We start from the raw sequence: 19,652 nt of genomic DNA, 5'->3' as shown, positions 1-19,652 counted from the left end.
TTTTCTTCCCCACTGTATGATGAAAATTACAGGCCTCTCTCATCTTTTTAAGTGGGAGAACTTGCACAATTGGTGGCTGACTAAATACTTTTTTTTCCCCCACTGTATGTGCACAACATAGGACATAGGGTGCCATTTGTGACACAACCCTATATAGTGCACATTGAGTGGATTATTTCCCTATGGTGGTGTGTGATACAGTAGTACTGTGCATGTTTGGAGTGTGTTCAGGGTTTTCTTTCCCTAATGTTAAGTCAAGTCCTCACTCAAGCCTCTACAGTTTCTGTCAGGGTCGGTGTTCTTAGTACTTAGTTCCAGTCAGAGGGATACTGTAGCATCATGTAGATCATACGTGACTTAACACTCCCATCAAAACACATTATACACAGCCTTCCATTCACTGATGCTAGATATGAGCAGACGTATTGCTCTTAAATGAGTAGTATGCAACTTAGTGGTCCTCTGTAGCTCAGCTGGTAGAGCACGGCGCTTGTAACGCCAAGATAGTGGGTTCGATCCCCGGGACCACCCATACACAAAAATGTATGCACGCATGACTGTATATCGCTTTGGATAAAAGCGTCTGCTAAATGGCATATTATTATTATTATTATTAATAATCAGCTGATTGATCACTGTTGATCACACACAGCCATGCCAAACTAAGGACTTAGGTTGCATCCCAAATGGCACCCTATTCCCTACACATTGCACTACTTATAGTTTCCTCTCATTTATGTTGCATTTGCTCAGATTATTATTTAATACCAGTCATGTATAGTGAATTATATAGTTAGAATTGCGTTGATATATGTATATGTGTGTATATATGTATGTATATATGTGTGTATATATGTGTGTATATATATGTATATGTACAGTGGGGGAAAATAGTATTTAGTCAGCCACCAATTGTGCAAGTTCTCCTACTTAAAAAGATGAGAGAGGCCTGTAATTTTCATCATAGGTACACGTCAACTATGGCAGACAAAAAGAAATCCAGAAAATCACATTGTAGGATTTTTAATGAATTTATTTGCAAATTATGGTGGAAAATAAGTATTTGGTCAATAACAAAAGTTTCTCAATACTTTGTTATATACCCTTTGTTGGCAATGACACAGGTCAAACGTTTTCTGTAAGTCTTCACAAGGTTTTCACACACTGTTGCTGGTATTTTGGCCCATTCCTCCATGCAGATCTCCTCTAGAGCAGTGATGTTTTGGGGCTGTTGCTGGGCAACACAGACTTTCAACTCCCTCCAAAGATTTTCTATGGGGTTGAGATCTGGAGACTGGCTAGGCCACTCCAGGACCTTGAAATGCTTCTTACGAAGCCACTCCTTCGTTGCCCAGGCGGTGTGTTTGGGATCATTGTCATGCTGAAAGACCCAGCCACGTTTCATCTTCAATGCCCTTGCTGATGGAAGGAGGTTTTCACTCAAAATCTCACGATACATGGCCCCATTCATTCTTTCCTTTACACGGATCAGTCGTCCCTGGTCCCTTTGCAGAAAAACAGCCCCAAAGCATGATGTTTCCACCCCCATGCTTCACAGTAGGTATGGTGTTCTTTGGATGCAACTCAGCCTTCTTTGTCCTCCAAACACGACGAGTTGAGTTTTTACCAAAAAGTTATATTTTGGTTTCATCTGACCATATGACATTCTCCCAATCCTCTTCTGGATCATCCAAATGCACTCTAGCAAACTTCAGACGGGCCTGGACATGTACTGGCTTAAGCAGGGGGGACACGTCTGGCACTGCAGGATTTGAGTCCCTGGCGGCGTAGTGTGTTACTGATGGTAGGCTTTGTTACTTTGGTCCCAGCTCTCTGCAGGTCATTCACTAGGTCCCCCCGTGTGGTTCTGGGATTTTTGCTCACCGTTCTTGTGATCATTTTGACCCCACGGGGTGAGATCTTGCGTGGAGCCCCAGATCGAGGGAGATTATCAGTGGTCTTGTATGTCTTCCATTTCCTAATAATTGCTCCCACAGTTGATTTCTTCAAACCAAGCTGCTTACCTATTGCATATTCAGTCTTCCCAGCCTGGTGCAGGTCTACAATTTTGTTTCTGGTGTCCTTTGACAGCTCTTTGGTCTTGGCCATAGTGGAGTTTGAAGTGTGACTGTTTGAGGTTGTGGACAGGTGTCTTTTATACTGATAACAAGTTCAAACAGGTGCCATTAATACAGGTAACGAGTGGAGGACAGAGGAGCCTCTTAAAGAAGAAGTTACAGGTCTGTGAGAGACAGAAATCTTGCTTGTTTGTAGGTGACCAAATACTTATTTTCCACCATAATTAGCAAATAAATTCATTAAAAATCCTACAATGTGATTTTCTGGATTTTCTTTCTCAATTTGTCTGTCATAGTTGACATGTACCTATGATGAAAATTACAGGCCTCTCTAATTTTTTTAAGTGGGAGAACTTGCACAATTGGTGGCTGACTAAATACTTTTTTTCCCCACTGTATATGTGCTTTCTTGAGCAGGGGGACCTTGTGGGCTCTGCAGGATTGCAGTCCTTCAAGGCGTAGTGTGTTACCAATTGTTTTCTTGGTGACTATGGTCCCAGCTGCCTTGAGACCATTGACAAGATCCTCCCGTGTAGTTTTGGGCTGATTCCTCACCGTTCTCATGATCATTGCAACTCCACGAGGTGAGATCTTGCATGGAGCCCCAGGCTGAGGGAGATTGACAGTTATTTTGTGTTCCATTTGCGAATAATCGCACCAACTGTTGTTACCTTCTCACCAAGCTGCTTGGCGATGGTCTTGTAGCCCATTCCAGCCTTGTGTAGGTCTACAATCTTGTCCCTGACATCCTTGGAGAGCTCTTTGGTCTTGGCCATGGTGGAGAGTTTGGAATCTGATTGATTTATTGCTTCTGTGGACAGGTGTCTTTTATACAGGTTACAAACTGAGATTAGGAGCACTCCCTTTAAGAGTGTGCTCCAAATCTCAGCTCGTTACCTGTATAAAAGACACCTGGGAGCCAGAAATCTTTCTGATTGAGAGGGGGTCAAATACTTATTTCCCTCATTAAAATGCAAATCAATTTATAACATTTTTGACATGTGTTTTTCTGTATTTTTTTTGTTGTTGTTATTCTGTCTCTCACTGTTCAAATAAACCTACCATTAAAATTATAGACTGATCATTTCATGTCAGTGGGCAAACGTACAAAATCAGCAGGGGATCAAATACTTTTTTCCCTCACTGTGTATATATATACATACACTACTGTTCGAAAGTTTGGGGTCACTTAGAAATGTATTTTTTTCAAAAGAAAAGCATTTTTTTTGTCCATTAAAATGACATCAAATTGATCAGAAATACAGTACACATTATTAATGTTGTAAATGGCTATTGTAGCTGGAAACGGCTGATTTTTTTATGGAATATCTACATAGGCGTACAGAGGCCCATTATCAGCAACCATCAGTCCTGTGTTCTAATGGCATGTTGTGTTTGCTAATCCAAGTTATCATTTTAAAAGGCTAATTGATCATTAGAAAACCCTTTTGCAATTATGTTAGCACAGCTGAAAACTGTTGTGCTGATTAAAGAAGCAATAAAACTGGCCTTCTTGAGACTAGTTGAGTATCTGGAGCATCAGCAATTGTGGGTTCGATTACAGGCTCAAAATGGCCAGAAACAAATAACTTTCTTCTGAACCCCGTCAGTCTATTCTTGTTCCATTCCATGTGAGAAATTGCCAAGAAACTGAAGATCTCGTACAATGCTGTGTACTACTCCTTTTACAGAACAGTGCAAACGGTCTCTAACCAGAATAGAAAGAGGACTGGGAGGCCCCGGTGCACAACTGAGCAAGAGGACAAATACATTAGAGTGTCTAGTTTCAGAAACAGACGCCTCACAGGTCCTCAACTGGCAGCTTCATTAAATAGTACCCGCAAAACAACAGTCTCAACGTTAACTATGAAGAGGCGACTCCGGGATGCTGACCTTCTAGGCAGAGTTGCAAAGAAAAAGCCATATCTCAGACTGGCCAATAAAAATAAAAGATGAAGATGGGCAAAAGAACACAGACACTGGACAGAGGAAGATTGGAAAAACGACTACTGGCCTACACACAATACCGCATAATGTCAAAGTGGTGTTATGTTGTATTTCTTTTTTAACAAATTTAAATCACTCTGTGTGCAATAATAGTGTTTAACATGATTTTTGAATGACTACCTAATTTCTGTACCCCATACATACAATTATCTGTAAGGTCCCTCAGTCTAGCAGTGAATTTCAAACACAGATTCAACCACAAAGACCAGGGAGGTTTTCTAATGCCAAAGAAGGGCACTTATTGGTAGATGGGTAAAGATATCCCTTTCAGCATGGTGAAGTTATTAATTACACTTTGGATGGTGTGTCGATACATCCAGTAATTACAAAAATACAGGTGTCCTTCCTAGTTGCCGGAAAGGAAGGAAACCGCTCTGGGATTTCACCATGCGGCTGATGGTGACTTTAAAACAGTTAGAGTTTAATGGCTGTGATAGGAGAAAACTGAGGATGGATCAACAACATTGTAGTTACTCCACAATACCAACCTAAATGACAGAGTAAAAAGAAGGAAGCCTTTACAGAATAAAAATATTCCTAAACATGCATCCTGTTTGCAATAAGGCAATAATGTAAAACTGCAAAAAATGTGGCAAAGTGTCCTGAATACAAAGCGTTATGTTCGGAACAAATCCAAAAGCCCTGAGTACCACTCTTCATGTTTCCAAGCATGGTGGTGGCTGCATCATGTTATGGGTATGCTCTGCATTGGCAAGGACTAGGGAGTTTTTTTAGGATAAAAGGAAATGGAATAGCGCTAGGACAGGTAAAATCCTAGAGAAAAACCTGGTTCAGTCTGCTTTCCAACAGACGCTGGGAGACAAATTCACCTTTCAGCAGGACAATAACCTGAAAGAAAAGAGAAACCAGCACACCGCTCTTGCTAGTATCACTGTTCTTTATTAAACTATTGTATCGGCCTCAAGGCCTTCGTCAGAACTTTTTTTTTTTTAAAGCTCCGACGAAGGCATTGATGCCGATACGTAAGCTTAATAAAGAACAGTGATACTAGCAAGAGCAGTGTGCGGGTTTCTCTTTTCTTTCATGTTATTCAATTGTTCCCATGCACCTGCAACAAAGATAGCTCAGATGTGCGAGTGCCTTTTGAATTTTGAATCAGCAGGACAATAACCTAAAACACAAGGCCAAATATACACTGGAGTTGCTTACCAAAATGACATTGAATTTTCCTGAGTGGCCTAATTACAGTTTTGATTTAAATTGGCTCAAACATGTATGGTAAGACTTGAAAATGGCTGTCTAGCAATTAGAATAATTTTTTCAAGAATAATGTGCAAATATTGTACTATCCAGGTGTGCAAAGCTCTTAGACTTAAAGACTCACAGCTGTAATCGCTGCCAAAGGTGATTCTAACATGTATTGACTCAGGGGGTTGAATAATCAAGATATATTGGTGTTTTAAATATATAAGTACCAGTGAAAAGTTTGCACACACCTACTCATTCATTATTTTTACACTTTAATAGTGAAGACATCAAAACTATGAAATAACACAAATGGAATCATGTAGTAACCAAAAAAGTGTTAAACAAATCAAAATATATTTTATATTTGAGATTATTCAAAGTAGCCACCCTTTGCCTTGATGACAGCTTTGCACACTCTTGGCGTTCTCTCAACCAGCTTCATGAGGTAGTCACCTGGAATGCATTTCAATTAACAGGTGTGCCTTGTTAAAAGTTCATTTGTGGAATTTCTTTCCTTCTTAATGCATTTGAGCCAATCAGTTGTGTTGTGACAAGGTAGGGGTGGTATACAGAAGATAGCCCTATTTGTTAAAAGACCAAGTCCATATTACGGCAAGAACAACTCAAATAAGCAAAGAGAAATGACAGTCGATCATTACTTTAAGACATGAAGGTCAATCAATGCGGCAAATTTCAAGAACTTTGAAAGTTTCTTCAAGTGCAGTTCCAAAAACCATCAAGCGCTATGATGAAACTGGCTCTCATGAGGACCGCCACAGGAAAGGAAGACCCAGAGTTACCTCTGCTGCAGAGGAGAAGTTCATTCGAGTTACAAGCCTCAGAAGTTGCAGCCCAAATATATGCTTCACAGAGTTCAAGTAACAGACACATCTCAACATCAACTGTTCAGAGGAGACTGCGTGAATCAGGCCTTCATGGTCGAATTGCTGCAAAGAAACCAATACTAAAGGACACCAATAATAAGAAGAGACTTGCTTGGGCCAAGAAACATGAGCAATGGACATTAGACCGGTTGAAATGGAGGAGGAGGTGTGATGGTCCTTTGCTGGTGACACTGTCTGTGATTTATTTAGAATTCAAGGCACACTTAACCAGCATGGCTACCACAGCATTCTGCAGTGATACGCCATCCCATCTGGTTTGAGCTTAGTGGGACTATAATTTGTTTTTCAACAGGACAATGACCCAAAACACACCTCCAGGCTGTGTAAAGGCTATTTGACCAAGAAGGAGAGTGATGGAGTGCTGCACCAGATGACCTGGCCTCCACAGTCACCCGACCTCAACCCAATTTAGATGGTTTGTGATGAGTCGGATCGCAGAGTGAAGGGTAAGAAGCCAACAAGTGCTCAGAATATGTGGGAACTCCTTCAAGACTGTTGGAAAAGCCTTCCAGGTGAAGCTGGTTGAGGGAATGCCAAGAGTGTGCAAAGCTGTCATCAAGGCAAAGGGTGGCTACTTTGAAAAATCTAAAATATATTTTGATTTGTTTAACACTTTTTTGGTTACTACATGATTCCATATGTGTTATTTCATAGTTTTGATGTCTTCACTATTATTCTACAATGTAGAAAATAGTAAAAATAAAGAAAAACCCATGAATGAGTAGGAGTGTCTAAACTTTTGACTGGTAGTGTAAATACTGATTATTATTACCTAGGATTTGAACTCTCAACCTCTTGGGTCCGATCTTCCTGCTACTCCACGATGTCTTTGTCAGTTATCAGTTAATCTGACTATTCTGTCATCATTGATTTGATTTATTTATTTCAGCAATTGTAAGGGTTTTCTGTTGGCTTATTACTCGGTTTAGTGTTACTCAAATGATAAATAAAATTGTTTTTATTTAGGGTACTTTTAACAGAGCTGAGATTTACTTCAAAGTTTTACAATGCAGGTGAAATCTAACGGGGTGTTGGAGGCGCTGTGAGGTACTTACAATACACTTAAAACATTTGTTTTCGAAAGATGGGCAGACGGGCTGTCCTGACTTTAGGGGGAAGCTTGTTCCACCATTGGGGTGCCAGGAAATGGAGAGCTTTGACTGGGCTGAGTGGGAGCTGCCCTCCCGTAGTGGTGGGAGGGTGGTGGAATGGAGTGCTCGGGTTGCGAGGTAGGGTTTGAGCATAGCCTGAAGGTAAGGAGGTGGAGTTCCCCTTGCTGCTCCGTAGGCAAGCACCAGGGTCTTGAAGATGATGCGAGCTTAGACTGGAAGCCAGCGGAGTGTGTGGAGGAGCGGGGTGACATGGGAGAATTTAGGAAGGTTGAACACCAGGCGGGCTGCAGCGTTCTGGATAAATTGCAGGGGTTTGATAGCACAAGCGGGGAGCCCAGCAAAGAGAGTTGCAGTAGTCTAGACGGGAGATGACAAGTCCCTAGATTAGGACCTGCGCCGCTTCCTGTGTGAGGAAAGGTCGTTCTCTATGGATTTTGTAGAGAAAAAGAAGGGATACCGATCTGTAGTTTTTGACGTCAGAGGGGTCGAGTGTTGGTTTCTTGAGGAGGGGACCGACTCGGGCCATCTTGAAGTCAGAGGGGACGCAGCCAGTGGTCAGGGATGAGGGAAGTGAGGAATGGTAGAAGGTCTCCAGAGATGGTCTGGAGGAGGGGATGGGGTCAAGTGGGCAGGTTGTCGGGCGGCCGGACATCACTAGTCACAGGATTTCATCTGGAGAGAGAGAGGGGAGAAAGAGGTCAAGGTGTATTGTAGTTCTGTGTGAGTGGGACCAGTGGACTCAGAACGTCCTGGACAAAGAACGTCTTATGTTTTAAATGTCCTTCGACACAGGAATGTTCTTGCAATGTACCATGGAACGTGTCTAGAACATTAGTATATTTATTCTGAGAACATGGTAACCACCTTCTGGGTAAGTTTTGTTTGACATTAAGTAAATGTTCTCCTAACTCTAACGTCAAAACATGCTCTCAGGAGGTTTTTGCTAACATACATAGAATGTTCCCCTAACTAATGAAAAACTGGACACTCAAACATCATTATGAGTAACATTACAAAAACATTCTCTATCCCTAGAATTGTTAGCTGGGACTCCAGGCATGCTCAAACAGATCTGGGTTCAGGCTAGCCGTCTCCCTCCACTAGATTGAAATATGATGAAGCTAGTCAGTCACCACAGGTCCAGGATCTGTCCTGTCTGCTGTGGTGACCTGGACTGTGTTCCAAATGGCACCCTATTCCCTTTATCAAATCAAATGTTATTTGCCACATGCGCAGAATACAACAGGTGTAGACCTTGTGAAATGAAATGCTTACTTACAAGCCCTTAAACAACGATGCAGTTTTAAGGAAAGTGGAAAAGTTATAATGCACTACTTTTGACCAGGGCTCATAGGAAATAGGGCGCCATATGGAACGTGGCCTTGAGGAGGCTTGTTGGAATGTGGATGTTGGCTGACATTCTCCAGAATCGTGACCTTATGGAAAGTAATTTTCCATCTGAACAGGTATAGGTTGAAGTTGCCACTAGATGCATCTTGGGTCAGTTTTGGATTTTCCCCTGTAATGGTTAAGGTTAAGATTGGGGGAGGGGAAGCTGATTCTAGATCTGGACCTAGAGGAAACATCACCCAGGAGGATCTGAAACAAGACAGAAGCCATGAGGCTCATGGGGATAAAACTAGACAATATTTAGGAAGTCAAACAAGCTCCCGTTGGAGTCAAAACCAAGTTATTTTTTAGTTTTCATTGAGGGCTATTTTGATTTGATCCATTGGAAAGTTTCTGTTAGGATGCACTAAAGGCTACCCTTTTCACATGACTGTGCCGAACCGTACTGTGCTGTCTTGGATATTTTCTGTTCACTTGGTCCATCAGCACTGTTCTAGAATCTGTGGTGGATGAATGCATAATCATGCTAGGGCAGTACAGCTCAGCTTGGCTTGTATCACCTCAGCTCAGTAGTGTGAAATGGTTGGCATTGTCACTGGGTAACTCCCCCATGAAGATCAGCCTTGACTTGACTTGCTCTGCATGGTCAAGCATTTGTGTGGCTGCAGGTTACTGTGTTTGTGTGTGTGTGTGTGCGTGTGTGTTTGCGTGTGCAGACCCCTTTGTGTGTGCGTGCGTACGTGTGTGTGCGTGCGTACGTATGTGTATGTGCGTAGACCCGTGTGTGCGTGCGTGCGTGTAGACCCCTTTGTGTGTGCATGTGTGTGCGTAGACCTGTGTGTGTGTAAGGCATCTGGTTCTGTGTGGTCTATCTGTGTACTTTCTTAAAGCTGCGTGTGTCGTCCTTGCAGGGGGAGACGATGGACAGCTTCAACTGGGGGGTGCGGAGACGCTCCATGGATAGCCTGGACAGGAGTGACCTGGTGCCCCTGGATGACAGCGAGCTGTCCAGCAGCACGCCCAGCCTAGGCCAGATCACCCACCAGGATTCAGAGGAATCCTCAGAGGAAGAGTCCATCACCGCCAGCCAGATCCTCTCTCACTCCCAGGTGGTACGTCTCTCTAACCACAGACCTAGGATCAGATTACCCTACCCCCCTACCATCCAGGAAGCATGCTCTGCTTCTCTCATACCATTCTGCTTAAATACTTTTAAGTGTTTATATTTTATGTATTGTGAGATGGTTTTCCCTGTGCTCACAACAGTTGCCTCGTGCATGATGTCCTGACTAGCAGATCTGTGCAAACCTCGCCCATCTGGCACTGGTTCAAGTAGTATTTGTTTTCTTCCAAATACTTCAAGCTTGATCGAGCTCGCCTGGTGCCATGGAACCAAGGTAATAGTCCCAAAAGTGCAAACCTCGCCCGAACGCTCAATCCAAATATTTGAGAGAAAGCGAATACTATTTGAACCTGGGTCTGATGATTAGACAGGAGGAGGACTCTGAGCTGGACCTTTGTCTCGTTGCAGATTGTGAACCTCTCCCCCTCCGAGGAGGTCAATCAACTGGACTCTCTGTACACGTCCCTCGACAACTCGGCCGCTGACCCTTCTCTTCCCTCTCTGCAAACCGGAACGTCCAGTTTCGAGGTCTTGCTGGCAGAGGATTCAATGCCGAGGGTGAATAAGGAGATATGGGCACCCACTCACTCCTATTCCTCCTATCGCACCTCAATCCTAGAGTTCTTTACTAACGCTGCCAAACAAAACAATTCTATCCTATCCTTTCGCAGTTAGATTTCAGGGATAAGTGTTGATGTTTCTCTATAAGGTATTATGTGTATGTCTCTGTGACTCTTCAAGGTTTTCTCCAGAGTGGATATGGCAGGACCCAGTCTTTCATAGAGCTTCTAGTTACAGTAGCTGCATGTCACAGCAAAATCATCTAATACCTGTTCTAACACATTTTATCTAATTCTTTAGGTGCTGCAAATGCTTCCATTTATACTATTCTACATCTTTTGAGGAATAGTATTTTACTGAGTTCTTGGGGTTTTGCGGGTGTGTGGTAGCAAGACGCTTTCTGTGTCTGTTTAAACTGGGGGGGTGTGAGTGTGCCTATAATTTATTCCTAATACTATACATTTAGAAAATGTCTTACCTTTAGGAGGAAAGTGTCATAATTCTGAGAATTTTCTGAGGAGTATTTCTCATCATTAAGCAATATAATGCAAATGCCCCCAGAAACACCCCGGCCGTCCTACAATCTAAACTAGATGCACTCAATCTCACACAAATTATCAAGGAACCTACCAGGTACAACTCTAAATCCGTAAACATGGGCACCCTCATAGATATCAGTCTCCCGAGTGGCGCAGTGGTCTAAGGCACTGGTCTAAGGCACTGCATCGCTGTGCCACTAGAGATCCTGGTTCGAATCCAGGCTCTGTCGTAGCCGGCCGCGACCGGGAGACCCATGGGGCGGCGCGCAATTGGCCCAGCGTCGTCCAGGGTAGGGGAGGGAATGGCCAGCAGGGATGTAGCTCAGTAGATAGAGCATGGCGTTTGCAACGCCTGGGTTGTGGGTTCGTTTCCCACAGGGGGTATGAAAAAAAATATTATAATAATAATAATATGTATGCACTAACTGTAAGTCGCTCTGGATAAGAGCGTCTGCTAAATGACTAAAATGTAAATGTAAAATATCATCCTGACTAATTTACCCTCTAAATACACCTCCGCTGTCTTCAACCAGGATCTCAGCGATTACTGCCTCATTGCCTGCGTCCGTAATGTGTCCGTGGTCAAACGACCACCCCTCATCACTGTCAAACGCTCCCTAAAACACTTCAGCGAGCAGGCCTTTCTAATTGACCTGACCCAGGTATCCTGGATGGATATTGACCTCATTCCGTCAGTGGAGGATGCCTGGTTGTTCCTCTCCATCTTAAATAAGTATGGCCCATTCAGAAAATTCTGAACTAAGAACAGATATAGCCCCTGGTTCACCCCAGACTTGACTGCCCTTGACCAGTACAAAAACATCCTGTGGCGTACGGCATTAGCATCGAACAGCCCCCGCGATATGCAACTTTTCAGGGAAGTCAGGAACCAATATACACAATCAGTTAGGAAAGCGAAGGCTAACTTTTTCAAACAGAAATGTGCATCCTGTAGCACTAACTCCAAAAGGTTTTGGGACACTGTAAAGTCCATGGAGAATGAGAGCACCTCCTCCCAGCTGCCCAATGCACTGAGGCTAGGAAACACTGTCACTACCGATAAATCTACGATAATCGAAAATGTCAACAAGCATTTTGCTACAGCTGGCCATGCTTTACACCTGGCTACCCCTACCCCGGCCACCAGCTCTGCACCCTCCGCTGCAACTTGCCCATAACCCCCCCCCCCGCTTCTCCTTCACCCAAATTCAGATAGCTGATGTTCTGAAAGAGCTGCAAAATCTGGACCCCTACAAATCAGCTGGGCTAGACAATCTGGGCCCTTTCTTTCTAAAATTAGCAGCTGAAATTGTCGCAACCCCTATTACCAGCCTGTTCCACCTCTTTCGTATCGTCTGAGATCCCCAGAGATTGGAAAGCTGCCGCGGTCATCCCCCTCTTCAAAGGGGGTGACACTCTAGATCCAAACTGTTACAGTCCTATATCCATCCTGCCCTGCCTTTCGAAAGTTTTTGAAAGCCAAGTTAACAAACAGATCACCGACCATTTCGAATCCCACCGTACCTTCTCCGCTATGCAATCTGGTTTCCGAGCTGGTCATGGGTGTACCTCAGCCACGCTCAAGGACCTAAACGATATAATAACCGCGATCGATAAAAGACAGTACTGTGCAGCCGTCTTCATTGACCTGGCCAAGGCTTTTGACTCTGTCAATCACCGCATTCTTATTGGCAGACTAAATAGCCTTGGTTTCTCAAATGACTGCCTCGCCAACTACTTCTCACATAGAATTCAATGTGTCAAACCGGAGGGCCTGTTGTCTGGACCTCTGGAAGTCTCTACGGGGGTGCCACAGGGTTCAATTCTCGGGCCGACTCTATTCTCTGTGTATATCAATGATGTCGCTCTTGCTGCTGGTGACTCTCAGATCCACCTCTACGCAGACGACACCATTTTGTATACATCTGGCCCTTCATTGGACACTGTGTTAACAAACCTCCAAACGAGCTTCAATGCCATACAACACTCTTTCCGTGGCCTCCAACTGCACTTAAACGCTAGTAAAACTAAATGCATACTCTTCAATCGAACGCTGCTAGCACCCGCCTGCCCGACTAGAATCACTACTCTCGGCGGGTCTGACTTAGAATATGTGGACAACTACAAATACCTAGGTGTCTGGTTAGACTGTAAACTCTCCTTCCAGACTCACATTAAGCATCTCCAATCCAAAGTTAAATCTAGAATCGGCTTCCTATTTCACAACAAAGCCTCCTTCACTCATGCTGCTAAACATGCCCTCGTAAAACTGACTATCCTACCGATCCTTAACTTCGGCGATGTCATTTACAAAATAGCTTCTAACACTCTACTCAGCAAAATGGATGTAGTCTATCACAGTGCCATCCGTTTTGTCAACAAAGCCCCATATACTACCCACCATTGTGACCTTTACGCTCTCGTTGGCTGGCCCTCACTACATATTCGTCACCAAACCCACTGGCTCCAGGTCATCTATAAATCACTTCTAGGCAAATCCCCGCCTTATCTTAGCTCATTGGTCACCATAGCAACACCCACCCGTAGTATGCGTTCCAGCAGGTATATCTCACTGGTCATCCCCAAAGCCAACACCTCCTTTGGTCGCCATTCCTTCCAGTTCTCTGCTGCAAATGACTGGAACGAACTGCAAAGATCTCTGAAGCTGGAGTCACTTATCTCCCTCACTATCTTTAAGCATAAGTTGTCAGAGCAGCTTACCGATCACTGCACCTGTACACAGCCCATCTGTAATTAGCCCACCCAACTAACTCATCCCCATATTGTTATTTACATTGTTATTTATTTTGCTCATTTGCACCCCAGTATCTATTTTTGCACATCATCTTCTGCACATCTATCACTCCAGTGTTAATACTAAATTATAATTGTAATTAATTTGCACTATGGCCTATTTATTGCCTTACCTCCATAACTTACTACATTTGCACACACTGTATATAGATTTTCTATTGTGTTATTGACTGTACGTTTTGTTTATTCCATATGTAACTCTGTGTTGTTGTTGTTTTTACCGCACTGCTTTGCTTTATCTTGGCCAGGTCGCAGTTGTAAATGAAAACTTGTTCTCAACTGGCTTACCTGGTTAAATAAAGGTGAAATTAAAAGTAAATTTAAAAAAAGCACATTGAGTATAGTTGAGTATAATAATGGATTGGATTCATTGAGTGCTTTTACACTTAGATGCTCTAAGTGATTTACCGTCACTCACTGGATTCCGTCAGTAGAACACCATCAGTGTTGTATTTAATTACATAGACCAGTGTTTCCCAAACCTGTCCTCAAGTACCTACAGCCAGTTCCACTGATTTGAAGTACTGGAATAGATCAAATTGGCTGGGGGTACTACACTGAGTGTGCGTCCCAAATAGCACCCTATTCCCTATATACAGTGAGGGAAGAAAGTATTTGATCCCCTGCTGATTTTGTACGTTTGCCCACTGACAAAGAAATGATCAGTCTATCATTTTAATGGTAGGTTTATTTGAACAGTGAGAGACAGAATAACAATAAAAAAATCCAGAAAAACGCATGTCAAAAATGTTATAAATTGATTTGCATTTTAATGAGGGAAATAAGTAGTTGACCCCCTCTCAATCAGAAAGATTTCTGGCTCCCAGTTGTCTTTTATACAGGTAACGAGCTGAGATTAGGAGCACACTCTTAAAGGGAGTGCTCCTAATCTCAATTTGTAACCTGTATAAAAGACACCTGTCCACAGAAGCAATCAATCAATCAGATTCCAAACTCTCCACCATGGCCAAGACCAAAGAGCTCTCCAAGGATGTCAGGGACAAGATTGTAGACCTACACAAGGCTGGAATGGGCTACAAGACCATCGCCAAGCAGCTTGGTGAGAAGGTGACAACAGTTGGTGCGATTATTTGCAAATGGAAGAAACACAAAAGAACTGTCAATATCCCTCGGCCTGGGGCTCCATGCAAGATCTCACCTCATGGAGTTGCAATGATCATGAGAAATCAGCCCAGAACTACACGGGAGGATCTTGTCAATGATCTCAAGGCAGCTGGAACCATAGTCACCAAGAAAACAATTGGTAACACACTACGCCGTGAAGGACTGAAATCCTGCAGCTCCCGCAAGGTCCCCCTGCTCAAGAAAGCACATATACAGGCCCGTCTGAAGTTTGCCAATGAACATCTGAATGATTCAGAGGAGAACTGGGTGAAAGTGTTGTGGTCAGATGAGACCAAGATCGAGCTCTTTGGCATCAACTCAACTCGCTGTGTTTGGAGAAGGAGGAATGCTGCCTATGACCCCAAGAACACCGTCCCCACCGTCAAACATGGGGGTGGAAACATTATGCTTTGGGGGTGTTTTTCTGCTAAGGGAACAGGAAACTTCACCGCATCAAAGGGACGATGGACGGGGCCATGTACCGTCAAATCTTGGGTGAGAACCTCCTTCCCTCAGCCAGGGCATTGAAAATGGGTCATGGATGGGTATTCCAGAATGACAATGACCCAAAACACATGGCCAAGGCAACAAAGGAGTGGCTCAAGAAGAAGCACATGAAGGTCCTGGAGTGACCTAGCCAGTCTCCAGACCTTAATCCCATAGAAAATCTGTGGAGGGAGCTGAAGGTTCGAGTTGCCAAACGTCAGCCTCGAAACCTTAATGACTTGGAGAAGATCTGCAAAGAGGAGTGGGACAAAATCCCTCCTGAGATGTGTGCAAACCTGGTGGCCAACTACAAGAAACGTCTGACCTCTGTGATTGCCAACAAGAGTTTTGCCACCAAGTACTAAGTCATGTTTTGCAGAGGGGTCAAATACTTATTTCCCTCATTATGCAATTAATTTATAACATTTTTGACATGCGTTTTTCTTGATTTTTTTTGTTGTTATTCTGTCTCTCACTGTTCAAATAAACCTACCATTAAAATTATAGACTGATGATGTCTTTGTCAGTGGGCAAACGTACAAAATCAGCAGGGGATCAAATACTTTTTTCCCTCACTGTAGTGCACTACTTCTGACCTGAGCCCTATGGACCCTGGTCAAAAGTAGTACACTACATAGGGAATAGGGTGCCATTTGGGATACACCCTAATATTGACCATTTGATGCCAGCATTTCGAGTAAGCCCCTCCCTCATTTCCTCTCTCCCTCCAGGCTGAGGTATCAGTAGAAGACAAGGACACGAACATCCATGAGGATGATCTGTCCCTGTCCATCAGTGACCTCCCGCCTGGGTTTGACTGTGACGGTGACCGCTTCAGCCTGGAAAACTTGGCTCTGGGAGACTACCGAGGAGAACTGGACCTGGACTCCAGCTGTCTGCCCAGGTACATAGCACTGTTCAGGTCAGATAGAAGAAAACATGTGGTTAATGGAAGTGTTTATAGTTCATTTTCATGAATAAGCCATTACAAACGAGTATAGAAGTGTTTATTTGTATTTATTAGGGATCCCCATTAGCTGTTGACAAGGAAGCAGCTACTCTTTCTGGGGTCCAAACATATTAAGGCACTTACATTACATATAAAACAAAAGATAGACAGTACATCATATAACATTATTACATCACTACATATCTACAATACAAAATATATAATACCACAATACAACAATATTACAATGTACGTGTGTAGAGTGCGTGTGCTAGGACTTGGGGCTTGTGAAGAGACCTCTGGTGGCATGTCTTGTGGGGTATGCATGGGTGATCGAGCTGTGTGCCAGTAGTTTAAACAGACAGCTCGGTACATTCAGCTTGTCAACACTTCTTACAAAAACAAGTAGTGATAAAGTCAATCTCTCTTCCACTTTGAGCCACTTTGAGAGATTGACATGCATATCATTAATGTTAGCTCCCCGTGTACTTTTAAGGGCCAGCCATGCTGCCCTGTTCTGAGCCAATTGTAATTTTCCTAAATCCCTCTTTGTGGCACCTGACCACTCCTGAACAGTAGTCTAGGTGCGACAAAACTAGGGCCTGTAGGACCTGCCTTGTTGATAGTATTGTTAAGAAGGCAGAGCAGCGCTTTATTATGGACAGACTTCTCCCCGTCCTAGCTACTGTTGTATCAATATGTTTGGACCATGACAGTTTACAATCCAGGGTTACTCCATGCAGTTTAGTCACCTCAACTTGCTCAATTTCCCTGTTATTCATTACGAGATTTAGTTGAGGTTGAGGGTTTAGTGAATGATTTGACCCAAATACAATGCTTTTAGTTTTGGAAATATTTAGGACTAACTTATTCCTTGCCACCCATTCTGAAACTAACTGCAGCTCTTTGTTAAGTGTTGCAGTCATTTCAGTCGCTGTAGTAGCTGACGTGTACAGTGCCTTCGGAAAGTATTCAGATCCCTTGACTTTTTCCAAAAAAAATTAGGTTACAACCTTATTCTAAAATGGATTGAATTGTGTTTTTGTCTCATCAATCTACACACAATACCCCATAATGACAAAGCAAAAACAGGTTTTTTGAAATTTACATAAGTATTTACATAAGTATTCAGACCCTTTACCCAGTACTTTGAAGCACCTTTGGCAGCGATTACAGCCTTGAGTCTTCTTGGGTATGACGCTACAAACTTGGCAAACCTGTATTTGGGGAGTTTCTCCCATTCTTCTCTGCAGATCCTGTCAAGCTCTGTCAGGTTGGATGAGGAGCGTTGCTGCACAGCTGTTTTCAGGTCTCTCCAGAGATGTTAGATCGGGTTCAAGTCTGAGCTGTGGCTGGGCCACTCAAGGACATTCAGAGACTTGTCCCGAAGCCACTCCTGCGTTGTCTTGGCTGTGTGCTTAGGGTTGTTGTCCTGTTAGAAGGTGAAACTTCACCCCAGTCTGAGGTCCTGAGCACTCTGGAGCAGGTTTTCATTAAGTATCTCTCTGTACTTTGCTCTGTTCATCTTTGCCTCAAACCTGACTAGTCTCCCAGTCCCTGCCGCTGAAAAACATCCCCACAGCATGATGCTGCCACCACCATGCTTCACCATAAGGATGGTGCCAGGTTTCCTCCAGACGTGACGCTTGGCATTCAGGCAAAAGAGTTTAATCTTGGTTTCATCAGACCAGAGAATCTTGTTTCTCATGGTCTGAGAGTCTTTAGGTGCCATTTGGCAAACTCGAAGCGGGCTGTCATGTGCCTTTTACTGAGGAGCGGCCACTCTACCATAAATGCCTGATTGGTGCAGTGCTGCAGAGATGGTTGTCCTTCTGGAAGTTTCTCCCATCTCCACAGAATAACTCTAGAGCTTTGTCAGAGTGACCATCGGGTTCTTGGTCACCTCCCTGACCAAGGCCCTTCTCTCTCGATTGCTCAGTTTGGCCAGGCTGCCAGCTCTAGGAAGAGTCTCGGTGGTTCCAAACTTTTTCCATTTAACAGTGATGGAGGCCACTGTGTTCTTGGGGACCTTCAATGCTGCAGAAATGTTTTGGTACCCTTCCCCAGATCTGTGAATCAACACAATCCTGTCTCGGAGCTCTACGGACAATTCCTTTGACCTCATGGATTGGTCTTTGCTCTGACATGCATTGTCAACTGGGGGACCTTATATAGACAGGTGTGTGTCTTTCCAAATCATGTCCAATCAATTGAATTTTCCACAGGTGGACTCCAATCAAGTTGTAGAAACATGCATAGACACACTGGCTTTACTCAAAGCCATTGGCATGTCATTAGTAAAGATAAAAAAAAGTAAGGGGCATAAACCGCTGCCCAGGAGAATTCCTGATTCTATTTGGATTATGTTGGAGTGGCTTCCATTAAAGAACACCCTTTGTGTTCTGTTAGACAACTAACTGTTTATCCACCATATAGCGGGGGGTGTAAAGCCATAACACATATGTTTTCCAGCAGCAGACTGTGATTGATAATGTCAAAAGCCGCACTGAAGTCTAACAAAACAGCCCCCACATTATTTTTATCATCAATTTCTCTCAGCCAATCATCAGTCATTTGTGTTATAGCTTGTTGAATGTCCTTCCCTATAAGCGTGCTGAAAGTCTGTTGTCAATTTGTTTACTGTATAATAGCATTGTTACTCGTCAAACACCATTTTTTCCCAGAAGTTTACTATGGGTTGGTAACTACAGTGGGGAGAACAAGTATTTGATACACTGCCGATTTTGCAGGTTTTCCTACTTACAAAGCATGTAGAGGTCTGTAATTTTTATCATAGGTACACTTCAACTGTGAGAGACGGAATCTAAAACAAAAATCCAGAAAATCACATTGTATGATTTTTAAGTAATTAATTTGAATTGTATTGCATGACATAAGTAATTGATACATCAGAAAAGCAGAACTTCATATTTGGTACAGAAACCTTTGTTTGCAATTACAGAGATCATACGTTTCCTGTAGGTCTTGACCAGGTTTGCACACACTGCAGCAGGGATTTTGGCCCACTCCTCCATACAGACCTTCTCCAGATCCTTCAGGTTTCGGGGCTGTCGCTGGGCAATACAGACTTAAAGCTCCCTCCAAAGATTTTCTGTTGGGTTCAGGTCAGGAGACTGGCTAGGCCACTCCAGGACCTTGAGATGCTTCTTACGGAGTGTGACGTCACGAGAGGCTACACAGCTTTCAGCGGGATTGCTCAAGTAGTGCATGGAGACAAGGTTCAAACAAAACAAGGATTTTATTATAGGTCTTGGGAAATTAACGAAAATATAACAAAATTCTGTTCTCTTGTGGCTCTTTAAGGGTTAACAGTTCAGGGATGTCTCTTCCACATCCAAAATCATAATTCTCACTCGCTCAGATAACTTTTCCC

General features: G+C 43.4%; 1 protein-coding gene across 1 annotated transcript in view; it reads left to right on the top strand.

Moving 5' to 3' along the window:
* LOC121567293 (protein furry homolog) overlaps positions 1 to 19,652 on the top strand; it is a 207,458-nt gene that overhangs the window by 128,653 nt on the left and 59,153 nt on the right. The window contains exons 55-57 of the mRNA XM_045218226.1: positions 9,573 to 9,773; positions 10,193 to 10,342; positions 16,041 to 16,213. Of these exons, the coding sequence (XP_045074161.1) occupies positions 9,573 to 9,773; positions 10,193 to 10,342; positions 16,041 to 16,213 (524 nt within the window). The remainder of the gene's footprint in view (positions 1 to 9,572; positions 9,774 to 10,192; positions 10,343 to 16,040; positions 16,214 to 19,652) is intronic.

Source organism: Coregonus clupeaformis, chromosome 6 (assembly GCF_020615455.1).
Source record: "Coregonus clupeaformis isolate EN_2021a chromosome 6, ASM2061545v1, whole genome shotgun sequence".
Taxonomy (NCBI): Eukaryota; Metazoa; Chordata; class Actinopteri; order Salmoniformes; family Salmonidae; genus Coregonus; species Coregonus clupeaformis.
The sequence above is the reverse complement of the archived record's forward strand: the minus strand, read 5'-3'. Positions and strand labels throughout refer to the sequence as shown.